The 20,458-nt window shown below is 57.2% G+C and overlaps 1 protein-coding gene across 3 annotated transcripts; it reads left to right on the top strand.

Moving 5' to 3' along the window:
• Positions 1-529: 529 nt before the first annotated feature.
• On the top strand, positions 530-20,175 carry SUN2 (Sad1 and UNC84 domain containing 2). 3 transcript variants are annotated; one of them, XM_030320649.1, is made up of 18 exons: positions 530-724; positions 3,656-3,811; positions 4,673-4,863; positions 5,212-5,349; positions 5,931-6,026; positions 6,407-6,500; positions 7,707-7,777; positions 10,010-10,125; positions 12,746-13,003; positions 13,416-13,493; positions 13,957-14,000; positions 14,565-14,730; positions 15,070-15,291; positions 15,620-15,704; positions 16,086-16,201; positions 16,358-16,525; positions 16,846-16,938; positions 18,435-20,175. In XM_030320649.1, exons 2-18 carry the CDS (start codon positions 3,693-3,695, stop codon positions 18,546-18,548), a joined length of 2,169 nt encoding a protein of 722 aa, XP_030176509.1. In that variant the 5' UTR covers positions 530-724; positions 3,656-3,692; the 3' UTR covers positions 18,549-20,175. The 3 variants fall into 3 exon arrangements, with proteins under 3 accessions (XP_030176509.1, XP_030176506.1, XP_030176508.1); XM_030320646.1 differs by lacking the exon at positions 530-724 and having other exon boundaries at positions 12,749-13,003; XM_030320648.1 differs by lacking the exon at positions 530-724 and having other exon boundaries at positions 15,623-15,704.
• The last annotated feature ends 283 nt before the right edge of the window (positions 20,176-20,458 follow it).

Below are 20,458 nucleotides of genomic sequence, written 5' to 3'. Positions count from 1 at the left end.
GCCAAGGGTCTTCTACTTTTCCTGCTCCCCACTCGGTGGGGGGTTGGTGGGGAGCCGTCCTCAGAGAGGCTGTGTCTCCCCCAATCACCCGATGCCTTTAAAGCCCTGGCATCCCGCGTGTGGAGTCCGTTTGCGGAGCGCGGGGACGCCACGGCCGGAAGGCCACGGGTGGGGTGAGGCGCACGAGGCGGTGCTCGGAGCGGGATCAGGTGTTTTGAGCCACCAGACCTGGAGTCAAGTGCGCAGTCAGTCCCGGCCGAGCCCCAACTTGCGGGCTCCAGCTGCGTGCTCCCGGGGCTCGGCACCGCCCCCCGCGCCTCCCACGCGCGGACTCCAGGCAAGGCTCGCCGGGCCCCCGGGGCCCACGCGGCGGGCGGAGCGAACTGGGGCCTTTGTGTTCAAACAGCCCAATGGGCGGTGGCAGTGGGCGGTGACGCGGGCGGGGCCCGGCCAATGGGCGGCGGCCTGTCAGCGTTGATTGGCAGACGCACACATACACACTCGGCCACGCGCGCGCCGGCCGGCCCCACTCGCGCAGCGCGGTTCTGCGCGGGTCTCATTGTCTGCCGCGCCCTCCGGCCCGCTGGCCTCGTCCCGCGCCGCGCGCCCCGGGTCCGCGCGCCTAGCGCCACTCGCAGGATTCGGACGCGGGAAGGGGGCGCGCCCAGGCGGCGCAGCGGGCCTCGGACGCCCCCGGCCCCGCACGGAGCAGCCGCGGCAGCAGGTAACAGCCGGCGGTAGGCCTCTGGCGGGCGGACGTGCGGGGCAAGGGTGGTAGGCGGGGTAGGCCGGCCTTTCCCGCCTCCCCGCGGGCCCCGGCCGGACTCCGGGGTCACCGTCGGGCCGCCCCAGCCAGGGCCGAGCTGCCCAGGCCTGGTTCTTCCTCTCCCGGCCAAGCCGGGCCGGGCTCCAGCCCCGCCTGGCGCACGCCCCTGGGCCGGTCGGGAAGGGCCAGCGCCGTGCCGGGGCCAGCCGCCCTGACTCATCGCCGCAGCCCGCCCCCCGTCCCCGGGGCCGGCCGCCCACTGGTCAGCCCGGAGGGCGGATGTCTCCAGGCGGGACTTCCCCGGGGCAGAACCTCCCCGAGAGGAGGGGAGCGAGAACCGGGCTACCTCAAACCGGCCCAGGGCAGTGCCTGTGTTTTCGTGCCAGGCAGGCAGTTTCCAGGGACAGGCAGTTCTCTGCCCTCTGCCTGTCAGACTCCGGGAATAGGAGGGAGGCCCATTTTGTTCAGTTCTTAAAAAAAGAAACCAAACAAATAGGAGGCGGGAGTGTGACTTAGTGCAGAACCGCAGGGAAGGCGCGTGGTTAGTTTAAAAAAAAAAAAAAAATTCTCTGCAGGTTCAGCCCGTGGGGAAAATGAAGGGAGAAGGGAGTTAGCCCCTGGAGCGTTTTACAGGTCCCACGAAGGAAAGTAGTGTGAAAACGTCCCGTGGAAGTCGCCGGCGATCTGAGTTTGCAGATTGGGTGGACACTGCCATATAAGTTTGCCGAGGGGGGTGTGGGGAAAGGTGGAGTTGAGAAAAGGGATGTGGTTCAGCACAGAAGTGGGGAGGGATGTTTTGTTTGAGGGTTTCTTAACTCTGTGTGTGTGTGTGTGTGTGTGTTTGTGAGTTGGTGAGGGTGGGGTCTATTCAGATACGCAAAAGATTCGAGCTCCTAGAGATTCATTTCTTGTTTTGTTTTGGAAGATTCAAGCCCTGACCTTTCTCATTTTCTGAAACCGGACTCAGTTGCAAACTATTTTTTTTTTGATACTAGGACTACAGGAAAGACTAAGAAGCCTCTTGGTGGGGGGGGGGGTGGAGGAGGGTGCTGACTTCTGATGCTTTCAGCCCCCCCACCTCCCCACACCTCCCCTCCCCACCCCTTCATCTGAATATTTATATTCTTGCCAACAGCAGCTTGAGTTGGCAGAAACGTTGCTTTGTTTCTGCCCCCCCCCCCACCGCCCCGGGTGAAGGCTTCGTCCACTTCAGCAGGTGGGGGTTGAGGAAGAGGAGTCTATATGGGCATCTGGAGCTTTTAGGTGGGGAGGGCAGTAGTGGGGGTGGCATTACCTTATAAGGAGAGGAATACAGAAAAGGAGCCAGGCCAGCTTCCTGCTTTGGCTACTACCGATTGGTCCCTTTACTAACACTGTCTAAAAACCAGGGGGGGGGGGGGGAATGCCAGGTGGGCATCGTACCTGGGCAGACGCCAGTCAGACCGAGACATGAGGCTGCTTGTTTTTCAGAAGAGGACTTCTGAATTCTCCGGCCGGACTAACCAGACCTTCTGGTTTCCATAGGCTGGAGTTGGGAAACACTAGAGCCTATACCCACTGCACAACCTAGGGAACTAATAGTATAAGGAATATGAGAAGTGATAATAAGTCACAAGTACCGGGGACTCTCGTGGGGGCCTAAGTGTAACAAAGACTTTGTAGCATGGGCAGGCAAAGGCACCACATTGAGACTCCTCACGCGGGAAATCTGAGATTTTGAATTTGGGTTTCTACATCTGAAAGGCTGATTAATCCCCCCCCCCCCCCGGTCGTCAAACACCGCCTTTTGCCATGACTCTTCACCTTGGCTTCGAGTCCTCGGTATCCGTTCCAGAGCCTTGATTTCCCACGGCACGTGGTGATTTCTTCCCTCCAGCAGGGATTGACTGTGATCCCACACGGCCGCTCCACCTCCCTGTTTTGTTAGTTTGTTGACAAATATTTGTCGTGTGACAACCCGTTCTGTGCATATTCAGGGCCGTCAAAGACTCTGGTTGGGGACACACGTTTCCTAAAGCAACTTGCAAACGTTATGGTAGAGGGGGAAAGAGCCAGGCCGTGCCACCTGTCCGATCTGAGCTCAAACCCTGCCTTTGTCATGTACAGGCTAGGGGACTGTGGGCAAGGTCACCGGTCGTCTCAGGGCCCCAGGTGCCTCCCTTGCACAGTGGCGGTAATGGTACCTCCCGTGTTCATAAGGATCAGAAATGAGTGCGAAAGAAGCCGGGCACCCAGGAGGCATTAACAAAGTATTCCGTCATCACAATTATCATCATACAGGATGCCCTGATGTTGCACTACAATGATCACTGAGGGGCTACAGCATGCGGACACCTTCAGCATGTAGGTGGGGCTCACCCCAGAAAGGTCTTCTCCGGTCAGCGTTGGATTGGGACCCTGAGTCAACGAGTCTAGCCACAAGGAAAAGAAAGTGTGTCCCCTCTAAGAGAAACAGCTGGAAGGCGCGCGCACCCAGCTCCAGGGGGAGGGCAGCGTAGTGGGATGGCCCGACTAGAGACTCTGTGTGGGCAGTAATGATCAAAGGCATTCAGTTAGCGTCTGTTGCGTGCCTCTCACGTTCCACCTGCTCTGCTACTTGCTAAAGGCTGCAGAAGGTCCGGTTCTGCCTCTCAGGCAGCTCCGTGTCAAACCGAAAGCCAGAAGAGCGTGTGGAAAGCACCGTGAGAGAGGCCACCTGGGCACTAAGTGAGCCCGAGGCAGGGCCGCCTGGCGGCAGGGTGGGTGGTGCCGGGAGATGCTCCGTACACGCCCCCTTGTCCCCACCTCTGGGGCTGTCTGTGTTGAATGCGCAGGGGGTAGGCTGTTCGCCGGGAGGAGCTGAAACACCTGCCCCCGCCAGGCCTCACTGGTCTTCCTTTCTCTCCCAAGACTCTCTTCAGGGGGAGAGTCCCCATCCTACCTCGTCATGTCTCGCCGAAGCCAGCGCCTCACGCGCTACTCCCAGGGCGATGATGACGGCGGCAGCAGCAGTGGAGGGAGTTCGGTGATGGGGAGCCAGAGCCTGTTTAAAGACAGCCCTCTCAGGTAGGGGACTGCCGTCTCACCCCCGCCTCCCGCTCCGCCCCGGCCACCCACGGATAGCGCTGACCTGCTGAGCACAGCCTTGTCCTGTCGCCACCTGACTGGGCAGAGATCAGGTGCCCGTATCCAGCCGAGGGGGAGCATTCGTACCTTTGAGGATGCGAGGCCCCAGCCCTGCTGTCTCTTCTCCCCCTATTGTAAGCCAGGCTGCTGCCCTCTCGGTCAGAGAACAGGAAGTGGGGAGAGGCAGCTTCGAGAATAAGCCAGGCCAGAAACCCCGCCAGTGCGGGCTGGGTTCACAGGAGCCCTCTCTGCTCTGGACGGATGTGCCCGTCTGACCATCCTCCCCAGACCCAGGAGTACCTTCTGCAGGGCTTCAGCGGGGCCCGCAGAGGCAGCCCAGGAGAGGTCCCGGTCCGAGGAGCATGGCAAATGAGCTACAGCAGGCGCCAGCCTCATCCTGCCCCGCTTGCAGATATGAGGCCCAGATAACCGCTCACGAGGCTTTGGCTAGCCCTGGGAGGCCAGGTCGAGTTGGTCTGGGATTTCAGTGGGTGGTTGAAATTGCTACTCCCTTAGAAGCATGGCGGCGGGGTGGGTGGGGGGGGGACAAAAAACTTTGGCTTTGAAGTTAGAGACCTGGATTTGAATCCTGCCTTCATCACTCACTGCTGGTGGGATCTGGAGATAACCGGGGCAGCGACTGCACCTGTGGTTAGCGCAGTCAGCAGCTGGGAGCTGTCCGTTGCCTGGCAACAAGGCTGCCCCACTCACCAGAGGCGGGCAGAGCGGCTCCCTTTCCTGTTCCCGGCTGGGCTCACCTGCCTGCTCCCCTCCTCTCCCCTGCCGGCTCCCCTCCCACAGGACCTTGAAGAGGAAGTCCGGCAACATGAAGCGCCTCTCCCCAGCGCCGCAGCTGGGCCCCTCCTCCGACACGCACACGTCCTACTACAGCGAGTCGGTGGTCAGGGAGTCCTACTTTGGCAGCCCCCGGGCCGCCTCCCTTGCCAGGAGCTCCATCCTCGACGACCAGCTGCATAGCGACCCCTACTGGGGTGAGTGTCTGAAACCTGCCTCCCGAGGCTTTGCTTCCTCTGGAAATTTAAGGTCCAAACTCTCCCCTCTCCTGAGTGGTTTCCTAATCCCCGCCGGGCCAGAGGAAGGGCTCCCCGTCCTCAGAAGCCCTCGGAAGAGGAGCCACAGGCCACTTCAGACAACGAGGTGGCCACGATGCTGCTCCAGGCCCGGAGACCCCTCCCCCCCCCCCCCCTGGCCCCGGGGAGCTCAGGAGGAAGCTCAGGGCAGCTCCATCTGTCCGTCAGAAACGCTCCTCAAGGTGTCCCCGTGAGGCCCTCCGGGATAGCCTCCTGCCCCAGGAGAACCCCGAGTTCTTCCCTCCTCAGGTGAGGATCTGCGGGTGAGGAGGAGGAGAGGCACGGGCGGCACCGAAAGCAGCAAACTCAACGGGCTCTCTGAGAACAAGGGCTCCGAGGACTTCCTGGGGTCCTCCTCAGGTTACTCTTCAGAGGATGACTATGCAGGTGGGTGACGCCTCAGGGATACGCTCCAGCGGGTTCTGGGGCTGCTGGGGGAGGTGACGGGAAGCCCGGGGAAGGTGCCCCCCTGCCAGCCTGAGAGAGCGTGGTGTCTGGCAGGCCCCTGCGCAGACCAGCTGGGCACCCCCTGGTCATGCCACCGTGGCACCCCGAACCCAGGCCTGGGGCGGCCCCTGACATACTGTGACTGCCCTGTCCCCGTCAGTCGGAGCAGCCTATGGTCGACTCCGTTGTGTCTGCCTTAACGGGGCGCTTCACACGTAGGAGCTGCTTGACCCCTTTGGTCTAGCTCGGAACGATGGATCGAAGGATTGCTGGTGAGGAGAGGGGTGCAGACAGTAAGCTCAAGGGAAATAAAATGTCAGAAACCTCCCGTCGCGTTCCTTTGACAGACCTTTACTGACCCGCTAGGTGCCAGGCCTGGGTGACGCTCTGGGGATGCGAAGGAGAATGATACGTGGTCTCAGCTCACAGTCTAAAGGAGAAGATAAATAATAGGCAGTCTCCCTGTCTCTGGGCTCTTAAAAGGGAGGACAGACTGAGCCGTGGCCTCTCTGTCCCTGCAGGATACTCGGAGACTGACCACCGTGGTTCGGGTTCACGGTTAAGGAACGCAGCCTCTTGGGCAGCCTCTTTTTTCTGGATGGTGGTCACTTCTCCAGGTGGGTGCTGGCTACTCTGTGCACGGCTATTTCCATTCTCTACAGCAGTCCCTTCTTCCCCTTCTTCCCCTTCTCCCTGTGGTTGGGCATCCCACCGAGAGACCATAGGACGAGCAGGGAGAGCTCGTCCTAGAATAAGCCCCTGGAAACCAGGAGCCAGCACTCTAACACTCCCACTCGGAAGGGCAGGAGCAGCTGTGGAGCAGGATGGAGAATGTTGGCAGAGTAGGCAGGTGGGATTCGAGGACAGGTGCACCGGCAGGTCAGCATTGGGGGTAGCGGCAGGGAGGGCTGCAGGTGGAGACAGTAATGCTCTGAAACCACAAGCTGCAGGCCGCTGGCTGAGGGTGACACTCAGGCCTTGACCGTCCCTCTTCCAGGCCGGCTGTTTGGACTCCTCTACTGGTGGGTTGGCACCACCTGGTATCGCCTGACAACAGCTGCCTCCCTCCTCGATGTCTTCGTTTTAACCAGGTGAGCGAGACTCCCACCTTGACAATGACTCAGAAAGCCCTGGGACAGAAGGGACCAATAAGCTTCTACACCTGTATATGTCCTTTCTGTGAAGGTTTCTTTTTCTCGACTTTACATGTAGTTTTAATCAGTGAGCATGGAGTGGACTGTCCAGAGCCCCTCTCTGCCTGACAGATAATGGGATCGAGTCAGGTGTTGCCTTCCAAACCGGTAGCCCTTCAGGGACAATTCTGAAATTACGGGTTCCTGTTACTTGGCTACTTCCTGCGAGATGCCAGCCCCCATCCAGCCACGTCTGAGTCTGACAGCCTGGTCCTACTCTGGCTGGCCACGTTTCAGGCTCTGGCCCAAAAAGTGGTGTTTCCGAGGAAAGTTCAGCTTTCCCCCTGGCCCTGGGGCAGTCTAGAACCCGGTGTTCTCTGCTGGGTGTTCAGAAGCCAGGGATAGGCGCTGCGTGATGCTGTGGGTTGATTTTCTAAGTCCCTGACCCAGCAGAGCCGGGAAAGAAGACTGAGCCAAGAGGTCAAGGTCCTCTGGGCGTAATCCTGGCTGGACGATTGGCTGAGGATTACGCTGAGAAGAGGGCCAAGGGTGGATCCGTGTCACCAAAAGAAGGTTCCATATTTTTCTACAAGGAAATATTGTTGGGGCACCTGGGTGGCTCAGTCGGTTAAGCGTCCAACTTCGGCTCAGGTCATGATCTCACAGTCCATGAGTTCGAGCCCCGCGTCGGGCTCTGTGCTGACAGCTCGGAGCTTGGAGCCTGCTTCGGATCCTGTGTCTCCCTCTCTCTCTGCCCCTACCCAGCTCATACTCTGTCTCTCAAAAAAAATGAATAAATGTTAAAAAAAAATTTTTTTTTTAAGGAAAATATTGTTTAAGGAGTTCTGTATTTTTTTCTAGAATTGCTTGCTTAGAGGACTTGTTCGTATGAAAATTTCAGGTTTTACAAAGACCCCGTGGTTTTTTTTTTTAATCACATCAATAAAATTCAGAGTCAGCATTGTCCCCATTATTCCAAGACTTGCAGGCAAAGCTCTAAAAGTCTCCAGTCCAGCCCTGGCAAGATGAGATGCTCCAGGGCATCCCCCTCCCAACTCTAGTTTGGCACTCAGGGAAAGCCTCTGCAGACTCCCAGCGGGGATATAGAGCCCTGGATGCTCTGTGACACCTCTTCCTCCCCTGCTGTCCCCTCCTGTGGCCCAGGCGCTTCTCATCCGTGAAGACATTCCTGTGGTTCCTCTTGCTGCTGCTGCTTCTGACCGGCCTGACCTATGGTAAGCTTGCCCGGTGTTGCAGGGCAGGGGTAGGGCGAGCATGCCAGGCCGAAATGGAGCTGGTGAGCCAGAGGGGCAGGGCAGTGTGGGTGGGGGGCTGGCGCTGAGCGGACACGCAAAAACCAGAGGGATGGTGATTGCCTACAGGCAACGGAAGGAGGCAGGATGAGTGGAGTCAGACTGAGCCTGGGCAGCTCAGTCCCAAGCTCTCGGCCACTCCTGTCTGGCCCTCCCGGCTCCTCGTGGACCTGTGTGGCATTTGCAGGGTGTCCAGTGGGTGAGAAGGGATATGCCCCAATCCGCTGATCTTGTGTTCTGTTTGGGTGGCCGCACTTGACTGCCTGGCATGTCAATAGAGCATCCTTGGGGCCATCTGAGTCAGAACATGCCCTAGTACAGGAGTATTGGGGTAAAAAGCAGGGATCTTGACAGGGATCTTGTTGTTAGTAGTCATTTTCCCTGCATTCCAAATCAGGGTGTAGTCTGAGTGAGTGAATTCTTGTTACAACATCAAGTTCAATCTTTAAGATCGAAACAATAAAGTTGTAAAGAGAAGTCTGCCTTTTTGTGCTAAGATATTTCATTTAAAATTTTTTTTTGTTTATTTATTTGAGATAGAAAGCATGAGTTGGGGAGGGGCAGAGAGGAGGGGGTGGGGGAAGAGAATCCCAAGTAGTCTCTGCACTGTCAGCACAGAGCCTTACAAGATGCTTGGTGGTGTTCCATTCTCTATCTTAGGACTTTCACGTGTTCTGCATAGTTGTAATCATTATTTATATATATCGTGTTCAGCTTCTAATCTGACAGTGTTGCAGTCTCACGATTCCACGTGAGTTGCCTTCATGGCCCCCAGGCTCCGTTTTAATTATTGTACCAATTTATAATTAACTTATAAAGACCACGCTTTACCTTTTTTTAGAGCTGGTTTTATAGGTTTAGCATCTACTCAGCTAGTATTTATTTTATTTAACAGCCAGGTAGAAAATTTTTCCAAGTGTGGACTTCCTTTTTGTTTGCTGTTACAAGAAGAGCTTGTTCACGTCCAGTGGAAACTGGGCATCGCCCTTGAAGTAATAATGACCCTTTACGATCATATAGTGCTTTGTTCAGGAGTTACTCTGTTAACTTGAGCTTCACCGTGGCCTCATAGGGTTGATGGGGCCGATGTGTGCGGAGGGCCTGAAAGGCCGGTGGAGTGGGCTGCTCAGGGAGTGCATTAAGTGAGGTGTGTCCAGAGGGTCTGATGGAAAGCCTGGTGGGCGTGTGCTTCCGGTTGTACCTGCTCACGGCCAATGATTGAGTGGCAAGTGTGGTCTCCCTGGGATGGAGACCCACTGGCTGATACGGCTCTCTCGGTGCCCTCATCCCCCACCCCACACGCGTAAGCTCAGGAGTAAACACATCACAAGCAGATGGCCCCTGAAGCAAGATGCAGGCGTCTTTGTGGCTGCAGCCTTGTGTTGTCTTGGGTCAAAAGCACCTTCTCTTAGCAGGTGTCTCCTGTTTCAGGGATTCTCAACCATGGCAGCTCATTAGAGTTATCTGGGGAGCTTTTAAGACTCACCTATAGAGGGATACTCCAGACCCGTGAATTCATTTTCTAGAGAGTGGGGCCAGATATTGGGTATTTTTAAGCTTCCTGGTGATCTTTTTTTTTTTTTTTTATGTTTATTTTTGAGAGAGAGTGAGACCCTAGACAGAACACGAGAGGGGGAGGGTAGAGAGCGAGGGAGACACAGAATCTGAAGCAGGCTCCGGGCTCTGAGCTGTCAGCACAGAGCCTGATGCGGGGCTCAAACCTATGAACCACGAGATCATGACCTGAGCCGAAGTCAGACGCTTAAGTGACTGAGCCACTCAGGCGCCCAAAGAGCTTCCTGGGTGATCTTGCCGGACAGTCTTGGCTGAGAGCCACCATCAGGTCCTCTGGTTGTACCTCTGGATCATCCCTAGCTTTATTAGAGCTATGTTCTCTGAGTTTTGCCATTTACAGAAAGATGGGGATTCCTGAGGAGTGTGAGAAAGCATATACTCTGGGACCGTCAGGTGGAAGTTGCTGCCTCAGAGAATGATGGGAACCTCCATCCTTCGTACTGCCTTCCAGAAGCAGCCCAGCTCGCAGAATGGGACAGGCTGCTAACAACCCATGTTGATTAGGCCACCGTCTTCAGCAGCGTGTGCCTTCTGGCTTATGGCCACGGGCCTGGATAAGCCCCTCTCTTCTGTGTACAGGTGCCTGGTATTTCTACCCCTATGGGCTGCAGACCTTCCACCCTGCGATGGTTTCCTGGTGGGCAGCGAAGGGCGGCAGCAGGCAGCATGACGTGTGGGAGTCCAGAGACTTCCAGGTGAGTAGCTTAGGGTCACGGGTCCTCACCTTGCCTCTATTTGCAGTTGATTTCACTGCCCTTATAGCTTCCGTAGGCGGTGTCCTAGCTGGTAGACTGCCTTGTCCCCTGTCTCTGCTGTTTGGGGTACAGGCACTGGGAGAGCAGTTTGGGCTTAAATAGGACTCCAAATTGTCCCAAATCAGTTGCCATCTTAAGCACACACAAAAACAAAACAAAACAAAAAAACAGAAGGAAAAGGAATCAGACAAATCGTTTCAGCTACTTTGTTCCTTCTCTATAGTTTCGTAAATGTTTCCTCAGCATCTTCTAAGAGTAAGGCGATGGGCTGGTCAGTTACCGATTACCACAAACAGATCACCCCTAAAATCAGTGCCTTAAAGCTGCAAGCATTCGACTGGCTCACGAGCCCGTGGGTGCCCTGGGTGGCTCTTCTGGTCTAAGCAGGGACGGGCTGCTGGGTCAGCAGGGGCAGGCTGGGTGCCACACGTGCTTTTCTCGTCCAGCAGGCAAGCCCCGCCTCGTTCTCTTAGCAGACGACCATGGTGCCACAAGAGCAAAATCAGGCCTCAATTCAAAACTAGCACACTGTCCCTTCCTCCACGTTCCAGGCCGAAGTAAATCTCAAAGCCAGTCTAGACTCAAAGAGGGGGGGAATAGGGGCGCCTGGGTGGCTCAGTCGGTTGAGCATCTGACTTCGGCTCAGGTCACGATCTCACGGTTCTTGAGTTTGAGCCCCGCGTCGGGCTCTGTGCTGACAGCTCGGATCCTGGAGCCTGCTTTGGATTCTGTGTCTCCTTCTCTCTCTGCCCCTCCCTCACTCATGCTGTGTCTCTCAAAAATAAATAAAAACATTAAAAAAGGGGGCGGGGTAGACACCACCTCTTGATATAGCACATGTGAGGCCACACTGCAGAGGGTACAAATACAGGGAGGACGGGAGGACAAGAGCCTTGTCTGCACTCTGCCCGAGGCTGCCCAGGCTGTGTCCTCAAGGAGCCTGCAGTGTGATGCGGGAGGTGACAGGGCACACATAACCAGAATGTGTGCGTACATGTCATGAAGACACCAGTGAAAAGTTTTTCATTCTTTTTCCCCTAATGACATCTGAATTTTGCTTGTATCTTGCTGAATTTAACTGGGGAACACATTTTTAACCATTTATTTTGGCGAATATTACCTTCCCGACTGCCATGTTGTCACATAATGACCTATTCTGGCATTATAACTTTCCCTTTTGGAATCGTTAGTAAGGATGTTAAGTGCAGTTCAATTTCAGGACTACCTTTTCTGTGAGAAGGAGGAGGTAAAGAACGAACACACCTTTGTTGTACTTGCTTACGTTTGCATAAAGACACTAATAAAAATAGTTGCCTGGTGTGGGAGCCGGTGGTGGCTGAGGGCCCAGGTGGATGGGACACAGGTTAGGAGAGGACTTGTCACTCTTTGCTCTTCCTGTCTTGCAGATGTACTGCCTATGTTAAAACATTTAAAAATCAGAAGCAACGTCTGCCCTCAGGAGGCGGCCCCGGTCTTTAATTGACAGTTGAGAGACTATAATTTCTCTTGGCAAAGATTTTTGTTTTTAAGCCAACAAGGTTTTCAAAATCCATGGCATGCTATCAGGTGCCACCGTCAACTCCAAAGGACTTATTCTACCTACTCTGTGGGCCATCCAGTTAGAAGAAAGAGAGCCTCTTCAAATTGTTTCGTCTTTTAGCCATAGCTCTTTTTTTTTTTTTTAATTTAATGTTTGTTTTTTTATTTAAATTTTTTTTTTCAACGTTTATTTATTTTTGGGACAGAGAGAGAGACAGAGCATGAACGGGGGAGGGCCAGAGAGAGAGGGAGACACAGAATGGGAAACAGGCTCCAGGCTCTGAGCCATCAGCCCAGAGCCTGACGCGGGGCTCGAACTCACGGACCGCGAGATCGTGACCTGGCTGAAGTCGGACGCTTAACCGACTGCGCCACCCAGGCGCCCCTTTAATGTTTGTTTTGAGAGAGAGAGAGAGAGAGACAGTGTGAAAAGGGGAGGGGCCGAGAGAGGGAGACACAGAATCCGAAGCAGGCTCCAGGCTCCGAGCTGTCAGCACAGAGCCCCACGTGGGGCTCGAACTCACAGCTGCGAGATCATGACCTGAGCCGAAGTCAGACGTTCAACTGACTGAGCCACCCAGGCGCCCCTAGCCATAGTTCTCTTGAACGAAGTGGGCGGCTGAACCTGTTGGCCGCTCGCTTTCCTGCATATGCACACATGTAGGAGAGGGAAGGGGGCTGGCTCCAGCCCGGGAGGCCACCCTGCCCCCTGCCGCTCCTCTGGTCCTCTTCTTGGACCTGTTCCTCCATTTGGGCCCTCTTTGGAGAGGGCACTGTGTCCCCTCCCACCTGGCCTGCGCACCCGTCCTTGGCACCTTGTGCTGCACTCTGTCACCACGTGTCCGCATACTCGCGGTACCCCTTTGCCCTGCTGGGGTACTCACCTCGCTGAGCACGGATGGTCCTCGGGACCAGCGTGAGTTCACATTTGGGTGTTCCTGGGATTCCCTTCCCTTTCTCTTCAGGAAGCACTGTTGTCCTAGGCCCCTCACCTCTATGGCTTTTCCCTCTCACCCCCTAGCAGGCTGAGCAGCGCATCTTGTCCCGGGTACACTCTCTGGAGCGGCGCCTAGAAGCTCTCGCTGCCGAATTTTCCTCCAACTGGCAGAAGGAGGCTGTGCGGCTGGAACGTCTGGAGCTGCGGCAAGGGGCCGCTGGTGGGGGAGGCCACGTAGGCCTGAGCCACGAGGACACCCTGGCACTTCTAGAAGGGCTGGTGAGCCGCCGCGAGGCTGCCCTGAAGGAGGACTTCCGTAGGGACACCGCCGCTCGGATCCAGGTCTCTGAGCGTGAGCAGAGTGGCGTGTGGGTGACACCGTGGGTGTGTGGGGTGGAGGGGTGAGGCCCTGCACACCCTGACATGAGAGGGACAGCCGTGTCACTTGGCAGTCACTCACCTTCTCTAAGCCTTCGTTCCTTCCTCTAAAACGGAGACCCTCAGGTTTCCCCGTGCACTCCCAACCCCGACTGTGGAAACAGGAGACCACAGAGTGCCTGGCACAGTAGGGGTGCAGCAGAGATCAAGGGGGTCTTGCGTGTTTGAGAAGCACTTGTGGCACAAAGGCCAGGAGCCGAAGTTTGCAGGCAGACCGGCCTGGTTCAGTCTCCAGTTCTGCCACTTACTGGTGGTTGTAAGTTCCCTCTGCACGTAACTCAGTAAAATCCTCAGGACGGTCCCCTGTGTCTGACAGGAAGAGCTGGTCACCCTGAGAGCGGAACATCAACAAGACTCAGAAGACCTCTTCAAGAAAATCGTCCAGGCCTCCCAGGTTGGTGGACTCAGGGGCACCTGGGGCCTCCCCAGTGGGGCCCTGATCTATAGTTCAACATCTGCTCTTGGGCTGAGGCAGCTTGGTTCTCCCAAAGGGTGCCTAGACACTAGATGGGGTCGGGGTGTCATCTCCTGACTTCCGCTGGAGCTGAACCCACGTGCACAGGAATGCTTTGCAGGGATGCCCGGGGGTGTGTTTGAGGAAGGGTCGCTTTCAAGAGGCCTGTTGTGCTGGGTATAAGATGCTGAATGAATGAGGGAATGTATGCATGCGTAAGCATGCGGATGGGGCAAGCCTCTCATGAGGACCTAGGCCAGGAGGTGGTTAATGTTTGCTGGAGGAGTCAGGAGAGCCTGGGGCAGGGCTCTGCTGGAACAGAGACTCCAATAGATCCTGCTCTGGGAGACTGACTGCTCTGAGCCTGGCATATGTTGTATTTCTGCCTTCTTCCTGCTTACAGGAGTCTGAGGCTCGACTCCAGGAGCTGAAGTCCGAGTGGCAAAGGTAATGGGCACTGCCATCCGGCCTAGGCCTGCTCTACCCCCGACCTCTCCGCCCCACACCCTGGCGGGCCTGGGGCGCAGAGCCCCGGAGCAGAGTTCTGATTGTGTTCTGAACAGAGAGGGGATGGCTGAAAACTAGCTCAGGAACATCTGAAGGGCAAGAGCGGTTGAGTGGGGGAGGGGGCACCGCAAGAGAACTGGGATTTGTGGGTTCACTCGTAGGCCCGCTCCCTTTTCTGTACACACTCATGCAGGCTGCCTTCCGTGCCCCAGACATCCACCCGTGTGGGGGATGGAGAGGCCGAGGCAGAGTGAATTATGGCTCTGGTCTTAGGAAGGAAACAGGATTAAGAATTCGCTCGTTGGGATCGGCAAGCCAATTCGAAGGCACTGGGGCTGTGTTCTACAGCCAGGGTCCCTAGGTGGAGGCCTTGCATTCGTGTGCAGGTGCTGGGCACTCACTTCTGTCGGGAGCCAACTAGGGGATCCCCTTGTGTTCCTCGGCGTGGCCTCACACCTCACCAGAGATCCAAGGCTTACTCTTTTCTCCTCTCCTTGGGAGTAGGATGACCCAAGAGTCCTTCCGAGAGAACTCCATGAAGGAGCTGGGGCGACTGGAGGGCCAGCTGGCAGGCTTGCGGCAGGAGCTGGCGGCCCTGAGCCTGAAGCAGAGCTCGGTGGCAGACCAAGTGGGCCTCTTGCCCCAGCAGCTGCAGGCGGTGAGGGATGACGTAAGTTGGAACCATCCAAGTCCCCTGCCGAGCACCGTGTCCTCTGAGAGTGTCTGTCCTACGAGTCTGTACGGCAAAGAGCCTTTTGCCCTGGTGGCCTGCTAGTCCCCTGAGTCTGGACTTGGCCCAGACGTTGCCTTTCGTAGACAGTTCTTCCTGTTTTGTTATCAGTAACACGGAGAGTTGGTCGTAACGCTTTCCTTCAGGTGGACTAGCGGGGTGTGCTCGGCCCTTCCCGTCCCGGCTTGTGTTCTCTTCCCGCCCCCTCCACTCCAGCCAGGAGCCGCCACAGCAGCACTGTCCCTGTGAGCCTCCCAGAGACCTCCCTTCTGTCGCCAGGTGGAGTCCCGGTTCCCTGCCTGGATCAGTCAGTTCCTTCTGCGCGGCGGGGGGGCCCGCAACGGGCTCCTTCAGCAGGAAGACATGCAAGTTCAGCTGCGGGAGCTGGAGGGCAGGATCCTCGCCCACGTGGCCGAGATGCGGGGCGAGTCGGCGAGGGAGGCCGCCGCCAGCCTGGGGCTGACGCTGCAGAGGGAAGGCGTGATCGGGGTGACAGAGGAGGTGAGGACCGTGGGGCCCCGGGAGCAACCCCCACCCTCACCCCCTCGTCCAGCGCCCCCCTCCCTGGGAGTCCTAGACCCGCGCAGTCGCACACTGCCAGCTTCCCGGTACGTCCCAAGACCACGTGCGGGAGGCTCCGGTGCTTGCTTTGGGGCTGTGGGGGCGGGGGGGGGGGGTGCATCCAGGTTAAGTGGCACGTGTGGCTGGACACCAGTGTGTGGTGCAGGATAGGAGGGGGCCAGTCCGGGGGTCCCTCGCCCCCAGTAGTGGGGGCTCAAGGGTGGACGAGTCTGCTGCTCGTGGCAGCTGCCTCGGATGCCTGTTTTAGCAGGTGCAGCGCATCGTAAACCAGGCCCTGAAGCGCTACAGTGAGGACCGCATCGGGATGGTGGACTACGCTCTGGAATCAGGAGGTCTGTGGGTGCGCTCTCCCCACTTTGCAGAGCCTGGTCCCGTGCTGGCCGCCCCCCTGGCATCTGCCGGGCAGCCGTGGTGCTAGGCGGGCAGGGCTCGAGATGGGCAGAAATCACAACAAAGGCAAGCGAAGAAACTTGGAGAAGCCCGGATGAACTGAATACCATCCTTGGCCAGGGAAAGTGATGCTCACAGCTGTAGTTGGGGTGAGGTTGAAGACGGCCTGGGGCATCTGCCCTCCCACCTTGAGAGAGGACATGGCCGTAGGGCTCCCTCTCGAGTTCCCTGGGCTGGTGAGCAGCACAGGTGTCAGCGTCTCCCTCCCTCCCCTGCTGGGGTCCAGCTTTAGGTGCCCACACTGCCTGTCTTTCCTGTCTCAGGGGCTAGTGTTATCAGCACCCGATGTTCTGAGACCTATGAGACCAAGACGGCCCTCCTCAGTCTCTTCGGCATCCCCCTGTGGTACCATTCCCAGTCGCCCCGAGTCATTCTCCAGGTAGGTACCCGTGAGGGCAGCAGCAGGGGCCCCGAGCAGGTCGCCTACGTAGCTGGGTGACTCCCGTCCTGAGCCAGCAAAAGCCGTGCTCAGGGTGGGCCGTCTTTGTCACCCGCCCCGTGCTGATGTGACTTCCTTTCCTCCTCGTCCCCCCAGCCAGATGTGCACCCAGGCAACTGCTGGGCCTTCCAGGGGCCCCAGGGCTTTGCTGTGGTTCGCCTTTCTGCCCGCATCCGCCCCACTGCTGTCACCTTAGAGCATGTCCCCAAGTCCTTGTCCCCCAACAGCACCATCTCCAGTGCCCCCAAGGACTTTGCCATCTTTGTGAGTATTCTACCTTTGGGGGGTCAGAGGGGCTACGGGACCCTGTGAGTCTTTACTAAGGATAGAGCCAGGACCGTTATTTGGGAGGAAGGGGGCAGATCTGGAAGGGATAGCCCCAGCCTGGGAAATGGTAGCTTAGGCTGTGCTGGAAGAACCCACGTCCAGTGCTCAGGCCCCTGTAGTCCTACCAAGGCTGGCGCTGATCTGCTCGGGGGCGGGGGACCCAGTGTGGGAACAGGAAGGGAGAGCATTCTTCCCCGGGTGACTGGGGCACTTGTCTAAGAGCAAGATCTTCCCTCCATCCTTTGTTCTCTTTTCAGGGATTTGATGAAGATGCGCAGCAAGAGGGGACACTTCTTGGCCAGTTCACCTACGACCAGGATGGGGAGCCCATTCAGACCTTTTATTTTCAGGTATGGGACTCCGCTGTGCCAGCGGAATGGTATATTCAGCTTCCTGTCCGTTCGGCAGATGGTTTCCAAGCACTTACTCCGTGTCAGGCACCGCGGGCTCAGGTCAAGAATAGGCACAGCCCCTGCCTCCCCACAGTTCGAGGCAGGGAACAGGGACAGCTGTCCAAGTGGCACAGGAGAGGCACCACATAGACATCCACACAGAGGGGCCCATCCCGGACGGGGAGCCGGGGGCAGTTGTCAGAGGGTGCTCCTCCTAGGCCTCAGGCAGTGCCGCACGGCTAGGGCTCTGAGGGAGACTTCTGGCCTCAATTTGAATGGGCATCAGTCTCCCAGGGCCTTGTTAGAAATGCAGATTGCCAGTCTCCACCCCAGGAGATAGGCTCCCAGATCCCGGCAGCCCCAAGAAATCAATGTTCTGACAGCCCAGTTGAAAGCTGTGCCGGGGGCTTGAGAGCTACACTAGGGGTGAAGAATTGGGTGAGGTGGCAAAGGGACAGTGGTGGGAAGGGAGGCCGGAGAGGGGCAGGCCTGGCTACCAGGCCAAAGAGTTCTGGCCCTCGGGGCTGGGGTGGGCACTGCCACGTTTTAGGCAGAGAAGTGACAAGACTGTGCGCTGTAGTCAGATCATGTGACCGTGTGAACGGTGCACCCAGGGGACAAGACCGGTCAGGAAGTGGCTGCGGAGAGTGTCGGGAGTGAGGATGGAGAGGAGGTAGATACACAGTTGCAAGTGTCAGACTGGACAGAAGTGGAGAAGGTGGAGGGGAGGACTGTCCCAGGTGCCAAGAGGCAGGCTAATGCAGGAGTGGGTTTGGCCACCAAGTCTGAGGCACCTGTGGGCCAGTCCCATGCAGCCACCAGGGGACCAAAGACTGAGCCATGGGAGTGCCTAGGACGTCCGGGGCATGTGTGCTGACCGAGCCTTTAGGAGACAGTAGAGGAAAAGCGGCTGTGCGGAAGGCCAGAGGACGGGAAGGGAACGGGAAAGCGCTGTGTCTGTTGGCGTCGAACTGGGGGCCATTTGCTCCGAAAGCTCAAAAATCGTGGCTTTTGGAGCAAAGAGGACAGAGGCCTGCTAAGAACTTGAGGAAGAAAACTCTGCCTAATTCAGAGTAAAAGGATTCTTTTCCACCGTCAACATGTACCAGATCCTCTGTGACAGTGATTGTGTCCCTTGACCATGATAAAGAGCTCCTGTGAATCTGTCTGGAATGAATCTGGCTGGTCCTCAGCTACAAGGCCATTTTTATGTGGCTGTGGGTCATGGCCCCTAGAGGACCTCTGAAGCCCCTGGGACTCCTTGGCCCACAAGCTGGAAACTCTGCTCCACGATCTGAAGACAGGAGCTTTGCAGTCCAGTTCGCTGTGGAGGCCTATGGGAGGGGTGGGGGAGGGGGGCATCGGACCCTGGGGGTGGCTGTCCCCCTCTCTGCCCTCCTGTCAGCGAGGTCTGAGGGCTCGGGACACTCTTAACACCTTCTTTCTCTACCCAGGACACTAAAATGGCCACATACCAGGTGGTGGAGCTTCGGATCTTGACTAACTGGGGCCACCCCGAGTACACCTGCATCTACCGCTTCCGGGTGCATGGGGAACCCACCCACTAGGCCTTCTCTGTGCTGCTGCCAGCCAGCTGGGAGGCCAGCCCCTCCCAGCACGTGCCCCCTTCTCTGGGAGTGGGAGAGCAGCACCCCTGCCCCTTCCCCACATGCTTGACCAGCGCACTGACTTCCAGGAGCAAGAACCTCTGGCCCGATGGAGACAAGAAAGAATATGCAGGGCTTTCCTAGCGCGGGGCAGCTCGAGGTAGACAGCAAGTTCCAGCGTCCCTTTTTGTGACCTCCTTGTGCCAGGCACTGGGTGTCTACTTCCCCCTCTTGGGAGGGTGTATATATGTAGCATATCATGGGGGATCGTGAGGCAGGGGGAGAGGCAGTGAGTGGACATATGTCGTCCCAGCAGAGGTGGGTGAAACCTGTCTGCCCCTGACCCAGGATGGGGGGCTGGCACCCAAGGAGCTGCGGTTGGTAGGCGTGTGAATGAAGCAGGTGCCAAAGCCATGGGTGGGACAAGCAAGGGCCTGGGGCAGGTGAGCTGCCCCTATCACCTGGCAGGGAAGTGACGTCCTCTAGGAGGAAGGTGCTCACAGTGCAGGCTGGGGCTGAGCCCCAGGCAGGAAGCTGCTTGTGCAGGGCAGCCGGGCTCTTCCAGAAATCTAGTGCCATCAACCTATGGAGCTTGACCCCCTAACGTCCCCCAAAGGCCTCTCTCTACACTGTATGTGTTCTGGGTCAGAGTGGGCCACGGGGCTTCTCATACCCTTGAGGGTCGGGCTCCTAGGAGCCTCTAAGGGAGGCTGCCTCTCTGGCTCTGAGGGGTCACGGGGGCAGCCAGTAGGATTCCCCCTCTGCTGGGGTTAGTGCTTTCTCTCTCCCCTGATGTTGGGACCGAGGCCCACTCTGCTCCCCATTCCTGCTAGGGCATGCCTGTGCCCCAGAGCAAGCTTGCCACATTCCCCCAAGGTGCAGGGAGCCCAGACCTGCCCTTTGAGGCCATAAGCAGCTGGGGTAAGCTTAAAAGGGTGGGGAGCAGCATACTCCCCAGACTCTCGGGATGGTCCAATGAGAATGATGGTGACATTCAGGATGTCGTGGTGGGAAGAGGCCTGTCCGCACTGTGGGCCTTGTCCCACCACCACCTGACTGTAAGGGGCTCAGCTACTCCCTTGAGACTCTCAGCTCTTGCTCAGATTGTTTCCTTTCTGGCTCGTTTTCTAGGGGGGGTGGGGTGCTGTCAGGGGTGTGGGCTGGGGGAAGAGAGGGCTTTGAGACCCAGCAGACTCTGCTGTATTATGTATATATTTTTCAAGGTCTGTTTTTTAACTGAAAAGCTTTGGGCTTGATTCCTAGCCCCGTTCTGTGGGGCACCGGGTGATTTCAGTTCCTTGTAACCTGGCTGCCAGGGGGGGCTGCGGTGCGGGCAGGTGCCGTAAGAACAGGGCTGAGCCCCAAATGGGCTCCAAGGGGATGGAGCTAGAAGGAAGGTGAGGCCTAAGGCCACCTGTGGGCCTTTGGCACTGGCCCCAGCTCAGCCCCCGCCCCCCCCCCCCCCCAGACAACCAGGTTTCATTTTGCGCTCTCCTGTCACAAATGCTGCACTATTGGTTCTGAATTTTTTATCTCCAGATTCTAATTTATGCCTATGCAAAAAAAAATAAATTATGCCCAGGATTAATAGAGTGTGTAGTTTTTTTTTTTTTAAATCTGAAGTCTGAGCCTAAACAATGCCCCAAAGACTCATTCCTGAACTTTAGAAACCAGACTTCTCCACTAAAACCTAGCTGGAACGGGGCCTGAGGCAGGCCCTGCTCTGCGATTCTGGGCTCAGGGGCTGGCAGGAGAAAGGAGGGAGGTGGCTTTACTAGGCCTCACAGACACCCCAGTGTGAAGGGGCAGCTTTCCCTGCATCTCTCAGTGCCATCTGAGCAGCAGGCAGAAGAACTTACCTGCTTCACAAC

The sequence above is a fragment of the Lynx canadensis genome, chromosome B4 (assembly GCF_007474595.2).
Source record: "Lynx canadensis isolate LIC74 chromosome B4, mLynCan4.pri.v2, whole genome shotgun sequence".
Lineage (NCBI taxonomy): Eukaryota > Metazoa > Chordata > Mammalia > Carnivora > Felidae > Lynx > Lynx canadensis.
Note: the sequence above shows the minus strand (reverse complement) of the source record. Positions and strands in the feature narration are given on the sequence as shown.